The sequence below is a fragment of the Pleurodeles waltl genome, chromosome 3_2 (assembly GCF_031143425.1).
Source record: "Pleurodeles waltl isolate 20211129_DDA chromosome 3_2, aPleWal1.hap1.20221129, whole genome shotgun sequence".
NCBI lineage: Eukaryota > Metazoa > Chordata > Amphibia > Caudata > Salamandridae > Pleurodeles > Pleurodeles waltl.
In genome coordinates this window covers 88549641-88566269 of record NC_090441.1, presented here as the reverse complement: position 1 = coordinate 88566269, position 16629 = coordinate 88549641, and the positions used below count along the sequence as shown (strand labels likewise).

General features: G+C 46.6%; 1 protein-coding gene across 1 annotated transcript in view; it reads left to right on the top strand.

Annotated features, from left to right (window-relative positions):
• The window catches only part of TSPOAP1 (TSPO associated protein 1), a 2439191-nt gene that overhangs the window by 1204626 nt on the left and 1217936 nt on the right, over positions 1-16629 (top strand). The window contains exon 11 of the mRNA XM_069226865.1: positions 6721-6741. Coding sequence (XP_069082966.1) covers positions 6721-6741 — 21 coding nt within the window. The remainder of the gene's footprint in view (positions 1-6720; positions 6742-16629) is intronic.

Sequence of the window (16629 nt, the reverse complement as noted above, 5' to 3'; positions counted from 1 at the left end):
TTCAAGATGCTGACCCTAGCTCAGGTGCTTTGGGCGTTGAACAAGGAAGATTGGATGGTGTCTGTCGACTTGCAGGATGCTTACTTTCATATCCCGATACTCAAGTCACACAGGAAGTATCTCTGGTTTATGGTGGGATCGCAGCACTATCAGTTTGCGGTCCTTCCGTTTGGTCTTACTTCAGCACCTCGAGTCTTCACGAAGGTGATGTCGGTGGTTGCGGCAGAGCTCAGAAGGAAGGGGATAGCAGTATTCCCTTACTTGGACGACTGGTTGATCAAAGCCAAGTCGCCGGAGCTTGTGTCGCATCATCTGCAGTCAACAACTCAGTTGTTGTTCGACCTGGGTTTTTCGGTAAACGAGCCCAAATCTCACCTGGAGCCCTCTCAGCGCCTCCTGTTCATAGGGGCAGTACTGGATACAACATTGAGTCGAGCCTTTCCTCCGCCTCAGCGGATTCAAGATATTCAGGAATTGGTTCCAATGTTTCGAAATGGAGCGGTAGTTCCAGTCCTCAAGGTCCTTCGTCTGCTCGGTCTGTTTGCCTCCTGCATTCTGTTGGTCACGCATGCTCGCTGGCACATGAGGGCTCTTCAGTGGTGCCTCCGAAGGCAGTGGTCTCAACACAAAGGAGATCTAGAAGGTGCTGTCAAGATCTCCAGAGATGCTGCTGTGGACTTGAAGTGGTGGATTGCGAGCAACAATCTTTCACAAGGAAAGCCGTTCGCGCAGTCGCCACCAGTGGCCACGGTCATAACGGATGCTTCCACTCTAGGGTGGGGAGCTCATCTGGGGGATCTGGAGATCAAAGGCCTTTGGTCTCCAGAGGAGCAGATGTTTCATATCAATCTGTTAGAGTTACGGGCTGTACGTCTGGCTCTCAAGGCCTTCCTCCCTTCCCTTCGTGGTCAGTCGGTACAGGTCCTGACGGACAATACTACCACGATGTGGTACATAAACAAACAGGGAGGAGTAGGGTCGTACCTTCTCTGCAGAGAAGCTCTTCGACTATGGTCTTGGGCAAAGGACCATCAGATTTGCTTGGTAGCAAATCATCTGGCCGGGGTCTTGAATGTACGTGCGGACAGTCTCAGTCGCCAATTCTCGGCCGACCACGAGTGGCGTCTCCATCCAGATCAAGTCCGTTTAATCTTCCAGATGTGGGGGTTTCCTCGGATAGATCTGTTTGCCACTCGGGAGAAGGCGCATTGTCCGTTATTCTGCAGCCTCCAGTATCCGATGCTGGGAGCGTTAGGGGACGCGTTTCAAATAACCTGGTGCGGCCAGTTGCTTTACGCGTTTCCTCCCATACCCTTGATTCCTCGAGTATTGAGGAAGATTCGCCAAGACCGGGCGCTAGTCATCTTAATAGCTCCGGATTGGCCAAGGAGGGTGTGGTACTCCGACCTTCTCCAACTCTCAATGTGCCCTCCGCTCCGTCTCCCTTTCAGGGCAGACCTCCTCTCGCAGTCGCAGGGGCAGGTTTTACACCCCAACCTCCAGAGTCTGCACCTACATGCCTGGAGATTGAACGGGGCAACCTGAGTTCCTTCTCTCTCCCGTCTGATGTAGTGGATGTTATATTAGCGGCCAGGCGACACTCCACTAAATCTATCTACGCTAATAGGTGGTCTAAATTTGTTGCGTGGTGTGGAGAGAGGCAGATTGATCCCTTACATGCTCATCTATCGGACGTTTTGTCTTTTGCTCTCTCTCTAGCGCAGAAAGGTTGTGCAGTGGCTACCATTAAGGGTTGTTTGTCGGCCTTGTCAGCCTTCATTTGTCTTCCAGACCAACCATCGTTATTTAAATCCCCTATTGTTATCAGATTCTTGAAAGGTCTTCTAAATAAATATCCTCCAAAACCATTTGTTATGCCGCAATGGGATTTGTCCTTGGTCCTGACTTTCCTTATGGGGTCCCCTTTTGAGCCTATGCATTCTTGCCCCTTAAGGTATTTGGTTATAAAAACAGTTTTCCTGGTAGCGATAACATCTGCAAGGAGAGTGAGTGAGTTGCAGGCCTTATCGGTAAAGCCCCCTTATACAACTTTTTATGGGGATAAGGTGGTGTTGAGGACCAAGGCTGCTTTCCTCCTGAAGGTTGTTTCACCCTTCCATTTGGCTCAGACAATTACTTTGTCCACGTTCTATCCTCCGCCTCATCCTTCTAAAGAGGAAGAAAGACTGCACCGTCTGGACCCAAAGAGGGCGTTGAGCTTCTTTATTGATAGAACAAAGGATTTCAGGCTGGAGGATCAGCTGTTCATCGGGTACGTGGGCAAGAGGAGAGGAAAGGCAGTCCACAAGAGAACACTCTCCAGGTGGGTGGTTCTTTGCATTAAAATCTGTTACTCTTTGGCAAAGAAGGACCCTCCTGAGGGCATTAGAGCTCATTCCACCAGAGCTAAGTCGGCCACTTCGGCCTTGGCCAGGGGTGTTCCTGTGGTTGACATCTGCAAGGCCGCAACTTGGTCGTCCCTTCACACTTTTGCGAAACATTACTGTTTGGACTCTGAGGTCAGAAGGGACGGTCATTTTGCACGGTCAGTGCTGCAGGATTTCTTGGTTTGACCATTTAGGCACCCGCCACCGGGCGTAGTACTGCTTTGGGACTCTATTCATTAGGTGAGGAATCCACAGGTAGTTGTATCCATCAGAAGAACGAGTTACTTACCTTCGGTAACGACTTTTCTGGTGGATACATTAGCTACCTGTGGATTCCTCACGGTCCCACCCGCCTCCCCGTTGCCTTTCTGGTCTTACCAAGTAATCCTTGAGTGCGCTCCTCTTGGTCTTCAAGGTTGCAATAGACGTTGTATATATGGATACGTGTGTATATTATCTGTATATAAATATATATATATATGTATATATCTTTGTGTACATACATGATTTGCATATATTTGTTCGTTATATTAAATTTACAGCTATTCATTGCAATATTGTGTATTTTACAAGGTTATGGGATGTTGCCTTGCTCTTTCATTGCATTGGGTGGTTGTTCTCATGCACGTAAAAAATGTTGGTACTGACGTCGGCACGTCGTCGAGGACCTCTTATTGCCTGTATGACGTCAGACGGCGTCGCGTGGGCTAGAGTGACGTCCTCGTCGACGTGCAGAGACTAGGAAGAAGATTTCCGTCGAATGCTGGCGCCATGGGAGTATTCATTAGGTGAGGAATCCACAGGTAGCTAATGTATCCACCAGAAAAGTCGTTACCGAAGGTAACTAACTCGTTCTTTTGTCCGGTAATGATCCTTCAGTTGGATACTCTAGCTACCTTCAGAGCCTTCAGTGATCCCACCCTAGTCCCTTTCTTAGAGAATGATCATAAGCCATTCCATGAGGTCTCAATGTTATTATTCTTCCTATAGTTGCCTAAATAAGGGTCTAAGTATTTATTGTACTGCACCCTTATTTTGTTGATGTTGTTCTCATCCAACTGCCTCCTTGGTGCTGAAAAAATGAGTGGAAAACTGACATTGCACAGCTTGTGGGGCACTTTATGGCCCCTCTGACCTCACCATGATGATGCCTCCATCACCAGCATGGTAGAGCTGTGAAACGTTTCTGGATTTAGTCTGTGCCAGGGGTATTCAAAAGGTGAGGAATTTGCAGATACATCGAATATTCACTGGAAAGAACATTGCTAAAAGTAAGTATCTTTTTCTTTAGGGAAAGTAAGGGCTTGATTATTGAGTGTCTGTGTGCTTAGTTAATCACCATAGTGGCAACCTTTACATTATGTATTAGTCTGACTGTAGGAAGCTGGCCTGGTGTGTGATGGACACCTATGGTGTTGGTACCTTATACCAGGTCCAGGCAATCCCTATTAGTGAATGAAGGCAGTGTCTAGGAAGTCAGGGCTCTCTAGAGGTATCTGTGGATGAGCAGCCAAGACTTATCGAGGAGGAGTGTAAAGCACTTGCAATACCACAGCAGTCAGACAGCAGCTTACTACAACTGGAAAAACCACACAGTGTTGCATAGATAAAAGTACTTTATTATGATAACACTGAACTAAATTATGTATAGGCTATCCCCAACTGGAGGTAAGCACCCACTATGTATACACAGTAATAGGTAGGAATTAGCACAAGAAACAACAAGCATTGGTAAGAATTAGTGAAAAGAGTGAGGGCCCTATGGGAGGGCCAAACCATACACTAAAATAATAGAATGCGAAGTGAAATCCCCCACCTAAGGGTATGAAGTAGTTGGAGGGAATCTGGAAGAACTCGGGACCCCAAGAGGTGAGTACCTAAGTGACCTCCAGAGACCAGGAGAGCAGAGGTAAGGAGCTGGTTTTCCCATGGACTAACAGGAGGACTAAGAAGTGCAAGAACAGAACCAGACCAGGGGAACCCAAAGGTGGATTTTAGAAGAAGACAACCTGCAAAAGGAGGGTACAGAGTCCAGTCCACGATGGAGTGTCCAGAAGAAGATCCTGGTTGACGGGGGAAGGACAAGATCAGCTTTGGAGCCCAGGAGCTGCAGAGGAGTCCTTGGAGCGGTGCAGATGATGTCCCACGTCGGTCCAGGTCGCAAATGGTCAGTGGTTAGGAGAACCACCAACAAGCCGTGGCAAATGAAAGTGGATGCAATAGAAGAGTTGCAAGAATGAAGAGGACTAGCAAGGTCCAAGGGACTCAACCCTGGAAGGGGAATCCAGGCTGACCCTCAGCGGTCGGGAGTGCCAGCAGAAGCAGTCGCAGCCCACACAGGCAACCCATTGGCAGCAGGCATAGTAATTTACAGTGAGGCCCAATCAGCAGACCTATAGAGGAGTCCCACATCGCTGGAGTAGTAGAGAGGAGACTGCCCTTGGAAGGATGAAGTGCTCGGAGCCTGAAAGATTCCTTGGAGCAGGAAACAAGAAGCTTTGGTTGCTGCAAGAGTCACGATGCACCTGGGTACTGTCCTGCAATGAGACGTAAGGGCTCACTGTCTCCCAAAGTGGACAAACGGCAGAGAGGACCCACAGGACCACTCCAGACCACCACCTGTGTTATAGGATCCACAAAGTTCCAGGGGAGAGCAGATCCACGCAGCCGGTTGCGTTGCTGTAGGTGCCTGCAGATGCAGCGGAGTGACTCCTTCACTCCAAGTGAGATTCCGTCTTGTTTCCTAGTGCAGCTGAAGTCTTGCCAACCCCAGAGGATGCACAGCGAAGGAAATGTTGCAGTTGCTGGAGGGAGGCAGGGAAACAGTGTTGTAAGGCGAGTTAGTCTCAGGAGTTGCAGTCCCTAAATATCCCTAAAAGGGGGTTTGGTCACCTATCAGGAGGGTTCTCTCACATCACCTGTCTGACCTGGCCACTCAGATGGTTCCAGAGGCCTCTGTAAATATTATTTTCAAGATGGCAGAATTGAGTGGCCACCTGGGGGAGCTCTGGGCACCGCCCCTGGGTTGGTAATTGACAGAGGAGTGGTCACTTCCTTTGTCCAGTTTCGTGTCAGAGCAGGGACCTGGGGTCCCTGGACTGTGCAAACCGGTTTATGCAAGGAGGGCACCAAATGCAAACCAGTGGCTTGGGAGGCTACCCTTCCCAAGCCTTGTAACACCTATTTCCAAGGCAGATGGTGTTGCCTCCCTCTCCCACAGGAAATCTTTTTACCTGCCACCCCTGTCTGAGCTGGTCAAGCAGTAGGAGGGCAGAAACCTGTCTGAGGCTTTGCAGCAGCGTGGGATGCCTGGAAAACCCTAGAAGACTGGTAGGAGCAATACTGGGGGGGGTCTTCTTAAGAGCCCCCAGAGTGCATGGAATCATACCACCAATACTGGTATTAGTATTGGGATATGATTCTGACATGTTTGATACCTAACATGCCCAGGTTCGGAGTTACCATTATGTAGCTGGACACAGGACTTGAGTCCAGTACTCGGGTAAAATGGCTGCTTTCCCGCATTTACGAAGTCCAGTGCAATGGAACTGGAGTTTGTAGGGGCATCTCTGCTCATGCAGGGATGCTCTCACAAATAGGGACCTGCATCCTGCCCTCTGGGCTAGGAGGGCCTACCATAGGGGTGACTTACAGTGACCTGTCATGAAAAGGTGCATGCACCTTTTCACGCAGGCTGCAACGGTAGGCCTTCAGACACATTTTGCATGGGCTCCCATGGGTGGCTTAATACACGCACAGGCCAGGTGTGGATCCCTGGTGTCCCAGTACCCTGGGTACCTAAGTACAATATTCTAGGGACATATAAGAGGACACTAGTATGCCAATTGTGGAGTGCACAAAAGTCCAAGTTAACCAAATTTGGAGGGAGAGAGCAGAATCACTGGGATCCTGGTTAGCAGGATCCCAGTCAAACCAGTCGAAGCACACTGATAGGCAAAAGTGGAGGTACCAATGCCAAAAAGAGGGTACTTTCCTACACTGACAAATGTTCATAGTTGCCAGTTGACTCTTAGGAAACAAACTAGATCCCTACTCAATATGCAAGAAAAAAGAGATTGTGAAGTGTGAATATGTAAACTGATGTGTTTGTTTAGAGGTTAGAATTAAAGGCAGTTGTGACATTACTGAGATAAAGTGTGCCACATGAAGATGCTATAACCAAATAAACTGGTACATTGTAACTCAATCAATAACACTAAATGTCACTGAGCGCTATGAGATTTCTCCCTTACTGTAAACCCATTGTATTGGTTTACCAGCATGCTAAAGAGTAATATTTACAAATGTTTTGTTTGCTTTTCTATGCTCACAGAATACCTTGGATTGCATGCAGGTACTGATAACCTAACACACTGCAACCATACTTCTGTTTCAACCATATCATCACCTTTTGCTGTTTTGTGCTTTCTAAATACAGTTCCTGAAACCTAATTGCAAGAATTGTTGTAGACTTTTTTTTTATTTGTAGTTCCTAAACAGTTTCATTTGCTAGTAGAATTGCAGGAAAGTATTTAAACTAACCTGTTTAGAAGTTAGTGCTAGCAGGTTTATTTTTTTTACTACTCTGCAGTATCAAGAGCACTGCAGTAGGTATTCTTATTGATCATAATTAAAGTTAAAAGATTAATCGTGGCTGTATAAGATGGACTTTTCTTTCTTTCATTGTTGAATGCTTGTCATCTTTAATAACATTGTTTTCAAGTGTTGATTTACGTTACAAACAAAGCACGTTTTCATGCTCCAACACAGCAGAGTCATGTTTTACTTGAAACACAAACCCAGGCCTTTTGATCTACTTGTTGCTTGTTACTGTTCGTTGCAGTACCAGAGTCTCACTACAACTGTTGCTTTCTTTGAAATCTCGGATATTACACAACCATGGTGCATCAGAATCACTAACTTTGTCCATCTTATTTTGCAGGAAAGCTCTCAGTGTCATTTCATTCAGCCCTTTGTTAATGGTTTCAAACTAAAAAATCCCCCAAGCAACAGACAATTGTCTTTTCAAGTCCAGGTAGTAGATCTAATGTGAGCATTAGGAGAACATTATCATAATTATCCTTCATGACCCTGAAATAACTAGGTAGCTGAGCAGTGAATAGCATTGAAAAACATACATAATTTGTAATGTGAGACTGTGTAGTGCTGCTTGTTGAAAGATCACGGTAATTGTAAGGAGTTGTTCATGATCCAGTTGTCAGTGGTAAATTGTACCCTCCCTTCACTTCTGTCCTGATGCTGTACAAACACAAACAACAAAGACAGGAAGTAGAGGAAAACAGTGGTGGGATCAGAGAAAAATACATCTTAGCTGCTATTTTCATCTTGAGAAATAGATAATGACTGTCACTATTTGGTATCTCAGCTACACTCAATCGGGTTATAAGGCAAATGTTAATGATACAATAAATAGTTCATTCACGTTTTAAAAAATCATCTTACCTGGATTAAAGTTTACTAGGTAGCAGTAGCTTCTATTAATGAGCCACCTAGGACGCCTGGGATGCAGATCCTGCTGGGCAGGAAACTGGCAACAGAATGAAGAGGACTTATAACAGTGTAGAAGGAAAATGCTGGATTTTGGGGAGCACTCAGAAGTTAACATGGGCAAAAATATGAACTGAAGAGAAAAAAGGAGCTAGAAATTGGGAAAAAATAGAAAAGTGAGGAGACGTAAGAGGAGGAGAACATGTTCTATCTCCCCATCATCATTAAACACCACTCTTTGGCATATCATTCATTACACCACCCAACATTTCTGGCACATGATCACACAAATAGGCTGTAGAAAAAGGTTTCAAGATGTCTAACTATGAGAAGCGACAAAATCGAATATCCAAGTGGAGGCTCCCCAATCCACTTTCTCAGTAATAATGGAGACATTATCCAAGAGCTATTTCTAGGCCTTTTTTGACCTGGCTTTGCCCGGCTAGCTGAAGAAAATGTTCTTTCTCCAGCTACTACTAAAATGTCTGTACTGAGACAAAAGGTCTTGGTACAGGGCCAGATCACGTCCTAGTGCACATGAAACAGGAGCCAAAACCTAATTCTGTTAGCCTTGTCTGTGGAAAAAAAAGATACACTTCCTTACCATCCAAGAGAGAAAGTAAGTGGATTGATGTGACAGGACGGAAAGTATGTGGATTAGGCGCTTTCAAAACTGCAAACTTGTCTGCTTTGTTGGGATGTTGTATGTGACCTGGCTTCCCTGGTAATACATATATGTTACGCACAAGTCAGGCCTGCTTGTATGATAACATGGGTACACAAGCATATAATTCGATTATGTGTGCATTAGGCTTGGTACTAGGTGTTTGAATGGTATTCCCATGTGTTTTTTCTAAACTCCATTTTGACACTATTCACATTAAAAAAGACAGAGAATTAATTTGATATCTCCCTGAGCTGTGTCTTGTGCTTGCAGCCACAAGGCCATTCCTCCTTGTGCAGAATTAGCTTAGAAGGAAGCAAAGTTGTTAAATATCTGCCTTCTATACACTTGTGCAAGAGAGTGCTGTTTGCTTACAGAAGTAGCAACAAATGTGCTAGGCAGAAATGTCCCTCCCCTCTCTTTTGAAAAATAATTGGAAACTTAGGTTTAGACAGAAGCCAGAAAAGGGAGGAGTTAGACACATACCTTATGCTAAGGATGGTATGCTGAAAGATCGTATTCCACTGCAGGCCCAGCAGAGAAGTTAGGTATGCCAGGAAACTAACATAATTTAGGATGCTGTAATTTAGTTAGGTAATCCAGCCAAGTATTCTTTTGAACAATTTATAGGGATTTTGGTCTAATAAGAATAGGCATGTGTGGTGAGGCATACTTGGGTTTTGTTTGGTTTGTCTCTTGGCTTAGTTATGAATGGTGAGATTTTACTATTTTGAAGATCCAGAGTGGGGCTCTGCTTTATAAGTCACCCCTGCAGGTGGGAAATACATTGACAAGGTTGTCTGAATCATAATACTGCCTGAGTGAAAGAGGATAACTCTTTAAAGAATGGAGGGAGAGAGACAGCTGCCACTTCTGCTGGCCTCCATTGCAGATGATCATCCAGGGAATTGCAAGCAAGACTATTTTCTTTTTGCAGTAGATGTACTCATCAGCATTAGCGGCCCACCACTTCATCTACTGCCGGGCTGTAAGTGGGCTTTGGGGGTTGTCTTTGTTGTTGTTTTCTGTCCTGCTGCTTTCTTTGTTACATCCACGAGCAGTCACCACCACCATGGTGGTGCAGGAAGGAGATTTGGTTATCACAGAACTTGTTTCTGTTTTGAATAGTGTCTTCACCCAACATCTCTCGAGCTGGATGCACAGCTCTCGATCATGAATCTCCTGTTTATTGGCTGCGTCATTTTTGGATCTCATACAGATTATGGGATGGAACAGATGAAAAAAAGAGTCTGAGACCTTGTAGATGGTTTATTTAGAGGAGAAAAAGAAGTGTTACTGCTCTCAGTATAAGTGCAGGGATAATCAACACCAACAAAGACAGGCGGGGTCAATCCCTCCGTGGTCCTTCTATTCTTTGTCACAAGGTCAACAATATCAGACCCTATACCAACGATGACCTAAGAAGGCTAGAGGTCAGCAGCAACACAGAAAAAGTCTCATATTCGTGGGAGGTAAGGCTCACTACCAGTACACGGTCCTTCGATTCAGCCTTAAGAGGACCCTGAGGACTGGACTGAAGTGGCAGCTTACTTTTGCAAGCAAAGGATTTAATCAACCCTTTTTTGATGGATTCTTCTACCTGCAGATTCCTCACCTTCTGAATATCCCAGGCGCAAACTGGATCCAGAAATGTGTTCAATAATTCTTCTAAGCCAGTAGGGGACGCTGGCTATGAGTTAGCACTGGAAACAGCACCAAAGTAGAGATGCCATCTCTATCTTTCTCACTTCCGTTCTTTCTTTTCCATGCTATTGACATGGATCCAGAGCTTGCTCTGGCAAAATTGTCTGCAGAGAGATTTTATTTTCACTGCAATATTTTTAACTTCACTGTCAGAATGTCATCTCCCAAAAGAATCAGGCTTTAAACCTCTGAGATATGTCACTTGTGCTTAGCACGACAGAAAGTTGTGCAAATCATGCTTAAGCGTGCACCTCCAGAGCCATTAAAGAGGGGGAAGCTAAGTGCTTCAAGACCAGCCCACTCAACAACAAAGGCTTGACGAGAAGAAAATTTAGACTTTATTCCAAGTCTCTGGAGTCATCGTTGTTGTGGTAGTTGATGGAGATGCCCTGAAAGCACAAGAAGAGGAGACATGCAAACTTTTCAAAATAATATTTTTACAGAGGCAAGTGTCCTATTCCCAGAGATGATGATTATACCACTCAAGGATTCTGCTGCTCTGGCCCAGGTGGACCTAACTCTGTCCCCGCCAATGCCTGGGGACCCGCCTGAGAGGCCTCAGGCTCCTCAGGCCTACCCAGAGTTCTGGGAAGGGACTGCATATTCTTCCTGAATGCGATGTTCCAGTTCCTCCGAGGGGCCACAGTCCCACTCATTTTTCCTCTGAGGATGCCTTGCTGTCTTCCAGCAGCTGGGCTACACTTTTTGCTGTTTACCTGCTTCTTACCTCTCCCCACAATGGCAATGACACCGGTCCTGACTCTGGCACCCCGACTCATTGATCTTGTCCCCTTGGTGGTGACTCTGGAACCACCAAAGACAAATCCATCTGAACTTTCACTAGATACTAGATCTCCAGTACACAAGTCTTGCGGGCTCACAGAGTCTGGTAGAGGAACAGCAGTACATGCTGCACACTAATTTTGAGAGTGACTCAACTCTCCTAGAGGACTTTAGACAACACACTGACACTACAGATCTGCAGTTCATTCCAACTTATCCATTTTTTCATACCCTGATGGATGCCAGTGGCATCAACACTTCTCCCTATGCCTTCTCTGGTCCCTCCTCCCCACCCCTCACTGGCAGTCACATCTTATTTCTCATGTACAAAGAAAGCCACAGAGGTTTTCAAAATTCCTCTACCTTCAGCTGAAGTGAAGACTGATATCTTAATGGAAGGCCTTCAATCAGCAATGAAAACTTCAGAGCCCCTTCTACCTTTGATGCAGTGGTACGAGAACCAGTATCATCTGCCTGGTGAAAGCCAACTACTTCTCTAGCACTATAGGCTTGCTCCTGGTGATCCATCCTTTGTGTCTGTACACCCATTGCGAAAGGGCTTCGTAGTTCAAGCTTGCTCATGAAAACATGCACCTAGAGCATTTCCATGCTCTCCTTACCCTCCTGCAGACAGAGAATCAAAAAAGTTAGAAATCTTCTGGGAAAAAGGTGTTTTTCGCTGTTATTCTGGCCCTTAAATTCTTGAATGAGAGCTGTTTTTTGGATGGATATATATATGTGCTAAGGGAAAAGGACCAGCGGCTAGTTCCAAATTTGCCCAGCCATTTACAGACACATTTCTCTGGCCTCGTCAAAGATGGGCAGATGGAGACACGTCCATGTTCATACAGTCTAGCTTGGGTACATCAGACCTGGTGGTGAGAGCAATGAGCTCATCTGTAGCACTCTGTTTCCATGTGTAGCTACATTCTTCAGAGTTTTCCTCTGACATCCAGTCAGTGCTCATGGACATATGTTTTGATGTCTGAAACCTGAGTATTTTAAGGAGAGTAGAGCTTACAGCTAGGAACAAGCAGTTCCTTCGGGTTTGAGACTTCACCAGTGGCTGCAACTTTAGACAGTGACAGTCACCTCAGTTTCAGCACATGCTCAGAATCCACTCTCAGAAACCATGCTGTGGTTGGAGTAAAGGGAGAACAGGTGTGGTCCAGCAGTCAGCCTCTTTCTCATCTCATCAGGAAACCAGCTTCATTTTGTTCTTATTGAAGCATGGGGAACCACTTTTCATAGGCTTGGAAGACCAGTGTGCCTTGCAGTTTGTGGAAAAGGAGTATGCTGTACCTTTGAACAGGCCCCTTCCCATATCCATACTTCTAGACCCCTCCATTCAGAAAACCATCTCCACATCCTGCAGCAGTAGGTAGGCATTCTGTTCCAAAAATAAACAGTGGGGCTGGTGCCTGAGAATGGAAAGGAGTAGAGATGCTATACCTGGTACTTACTTCAGTATTGGAACTTTCATAGATTCCACATGCTTGAATACTTCCCCGTCGTCAAGATGCGAGTCCCCGGTGGAATATAAAAACCAGGCCTGAAAATGTATGCACACAATACATGGACTAGGCCTCAATATAATAACTCATCATAGTTGTTCTGTAAAATAGATCCAAACGCAAACTTGAACCAATCAGATTGCCTCACCCCTTTAGAACCTGTGAGGAGCTGCCTTCCCTCAGATTTTCCACCACATGTCTACAGTTTTTGGACATTTCTTTTCCTTTCTGGTGATTCAAACTGGCTGCCATGTCAGAGACACCAAAGAAAGGCCTTTTCAGATCCCGTGCCTCATGTTTAAAGAAAAGGTTATATGTGGAGGATCCACATGAGGAGTGTATTTATTGCCTGTACCCCAGCCACAAGACTAAGGACTGCAAAATGTGCAGAAAATGTTCTACAAAGACCCTGAAGGACAGGAAGGGTCGCCAGCTGTTATGGCTTCAAAGAGGTAAGACTGGACACTCTGCCTCTGATGAGGACAGTGCCTCTTCTTCTATTTCTGCCCCTAAAACACCTGTGAAGAGTAAACAGGAAAGCTCTCAGGTTCAAGAGCCACCTAGAAAAATGACACAAAAGACAGCAGGGGCCTCTGCTAGGAGTCGTGGCTGTCCGCAGAAGAAGAAAGCCGGTGCAGAATCCTTCAAAAAAGCAAAGAAGACTGCTTCTGAACCGGCTGCTCCTCCTCCTAAAGTGCTACACAAGTTTAAGAAGCCTAGTTCAGCACTGTCGACGGCGCCATCGTCGACGGTACCCTCGTCGACGACTGTTTCATTGGTGACGCCGGTGGTAGTCACTATCTCCATGTCGACGGCAGCGGCTGCAGGATCTTCGTCCACTGCGTTATCCTCGTCGACGGGGCGCCCCATTTCGTCGCCGCTTTTCTCGCCGACGACACTCCCGATGACGATTGATCTTACAACACTCCCATCGACGGCGCCCCCGTCCACGATGCCCTCGTCGACGAGAGACATCCGTCGACGATGATTCCGCTGATGCTCTCGTCGGCGGTTCAACCGTCTGCTACAATGTTTCCAGTGACGACGATATCGCCGACGACAACTGGTTTCTTGTCTTCATCTGTAAAAATGTTTCCAAAGAAGAGGCAAAGACCATCTACATTGCCTTTGAATAAATCAGCACACCTTACTCCTCTCAAAAGGCTCTCAAAGACTCGTTTGACACTTTCTATCACGTCACCAAGCAAGGTGTCAAGGCTCTTGCCTTCTAGGTTTTTGGATGGCGATGATGATGAGGACTCAGATCAGGATGCTCTGTTTGGAGTGGCTAGGAGTCCTTCACTGTTGCACGTCAAATGCCAGGAGTACAACTCATATTATGGTCAGCAGTATTCTGACCCAGTTGATCAACAGCAACAGGGAATGGTATGTTTCTCTTCCGGTTTTGTGTCCGATCTCCAGGCCATGCTGGCAGATTACAGAGAGCCCTTCTACCCTCAACCGGGGAAGGACCCCACGCCAACAGCACCAGCTATTCCAGCACCTCTGCCACTTTTTCCTGCAACGCCGCAAATTCCTCTTCAGGCTCCACAGAGTCCCCAGGTCCAGGCCTCTTCGGATGAGGCAGCGGAGGAAGGAGAGATTCTCTCAGACCAAGACAAATGGGATGAATACATATTCCCAGCACCCCCTTCACCGGAGCCATTGGCAGTCGAGTCTCCTCCTGAGGATATTCGCTCTTTTCATAACCTCTTGGAAAAAGCTGTGGCGCGGTTTGAGCTGCAGATGCAGTCTACGCAGCAGGACTGCTTTTTGTATTATTTCAAAGAGCTGCACAGGAAATCGGTCAGGGCTATACTGATTATTGACCATGTCTGGAATCAAGGGCTTAAGATAATGAAGAACCCAGCAACAGTGTGAGCGGTGTTACCAAAGCCGGACAAAAAATATAAAGCGACAGAGGACACTCCTGCTTGTCTGGTGGGTCACCGAAAACCAGACTCAGTGGTTTCTCAGGCTGCCTAGAGACGCTCCAGGAACCCTTCAGCACCATTATTGGCACCTCCTGACAAGGACCGAAGGCGCCTTGACAACATCGGATAGAGGTTTTCATCTGTGTCTGCAATTGTAGTCCGTGCTGCAAATTCCCTGGCGCTCCTGGGCAGGTACGACAGGCAGCTGTGGTCGGATATCTCGCACTCTGTGGATGATCTTCCGAATTCCAGCAAGTCAGAAGCAAAAAAGATCCTTATGGAGGGTCAGCGGACCTCCACAGAGGTGATTGACTGCGCCCTTGACATTGCAGCCATGAGATTTCGCCTTCTGGCTGGTTCAGCTATCTTAAGGCACCAGGGATGTCCTAGCACCACAAATTTCAGACCGGATGTCCAAACCAAGATCCTGGACCTCCCGTACGATGGCCAAGACCTGTTTGGCAAGCATGTCGACGATGCTTTTCAGGCGATTAAAGCTGATACCGATGCCGCCAGGTCTTTGGGGTCCCTACAGTATAAACGTACTCCCTTTCGCGGAGCCAGGGGTAGAGGCCACTCTTCCTTTTGAGGTGGCTACCAATCTTTTCGATATCCAGCGTACTCCTCCCAGTACCAATCATCCAGACCACTGTACCACCAGAGGCAACCTCCGGCGGCGGCATACAGCAGGCCTCCTCCTAGAGGAGAGTGAGGAAGACAGTCTAAGGATGCCTCACGTAGGCAATGACAAACCTCCAGGGGCCAGCTACCTCTCCTTCCTTCACTCATAACCTGCAACGTTGGAGACAGATCACAAGCGACAAGTGGGTTCTAGATATCATAATTTATGGTCATGTGCTAGAAATCGCTTGCATGCCTCCCGAGACTCCACCTTCCCGGGAGCATCAACAACATCTACATCTTCTCCTCCTGGAGATAGAGGTGATGTTATCCAAAGGGGCGATAGAGGTAGTCCCCTCTTCGCAACAAGGAAGCGGTTTTTATTCTCAATTCTTCCTCATCAGAAAAAAGTCTCATTTGTAGAGGCCCATCCTAGATCTGAGGCAGCTCAAACAGTATCTCAAGAGGCAATCCTTCTGTATGGTAACATTGAAGGATGCCCTGCAGCTTCTCAACAGAGGCTATTTCATGGCTTCCCTAGATCTGCAGGATGACTACTTCCACATACCCGTTCACCCCAAACACAGATTTTTTTTTTAGATTCATGGTAGCCGGCTGGCACTTTCAATTCAAAGTGCTACCCTTCGGACTCAGACCTGACCCCTCAGTTTTCACAAAATGCTTAGCCCCGGTTGCAGCATATCTGAGATGCCTCAAACACCAGATATTCCCATATCTGGACGACTGGTAGCTAAAGGCTCCAGACATCTCTACCCTACGCCACTCTCTCAGGACCACGTTACGTCTCTTCCAGCAACTAGGTCTCACTCTCAATAGAGATAAGTCCCAGATTCAGCCTACCAGAAGGATAGTATTTCTGGGTGCTATATTGGACACAACTCTTGTGAAGGCCTTCCCAGCTGAGGAACGTCAACTCAAGCTTCTGACCCTGGCGGATACAGTTCGAAGAAAAAAGTCTCTTACAGTTCAAAGGTTCAAGTCATTACTGGGGATGATGTCCTCCTGTATCAACCTAGTTCCGCACTGTCGCCTTTGGATGCGCCCTCTTCAGGAAGAGCTCAACAAACAGAAAAAGCAGGCGCAAGGTTCCTTAGGGGACATCATTCAGATAACGACAAAGATGGTCGACTCCCTTCATTGGTGGTCAACACTGGCAAACATCTCAGAAGGTCTAGAATTCTTAGCTCAGGTCCCTCCATTTACGATCACAACGGATGCTTTGATGGAAGGATGGGAAGCATGTCTCCAAGATCTTCAGGTCAGTGGCAGATGGCCCCATTCTCATGCTACCCTGCACATCAGCCTCCTCGAGTTCAGAGCTGTGTACCTTGCACTGCAAGCTTTTCTGCCGAGAATCCAAGGCTCATCTGTGCTTGTCCAGACGGACAGTACAACCACCATGCATTACATAAACAAACAAGGCGGAACTCGGTCTCACTTGCTTTCCACAGAAGTTCAATTCATCTGGACCTGGTGCATTCAGAATTCGGTGC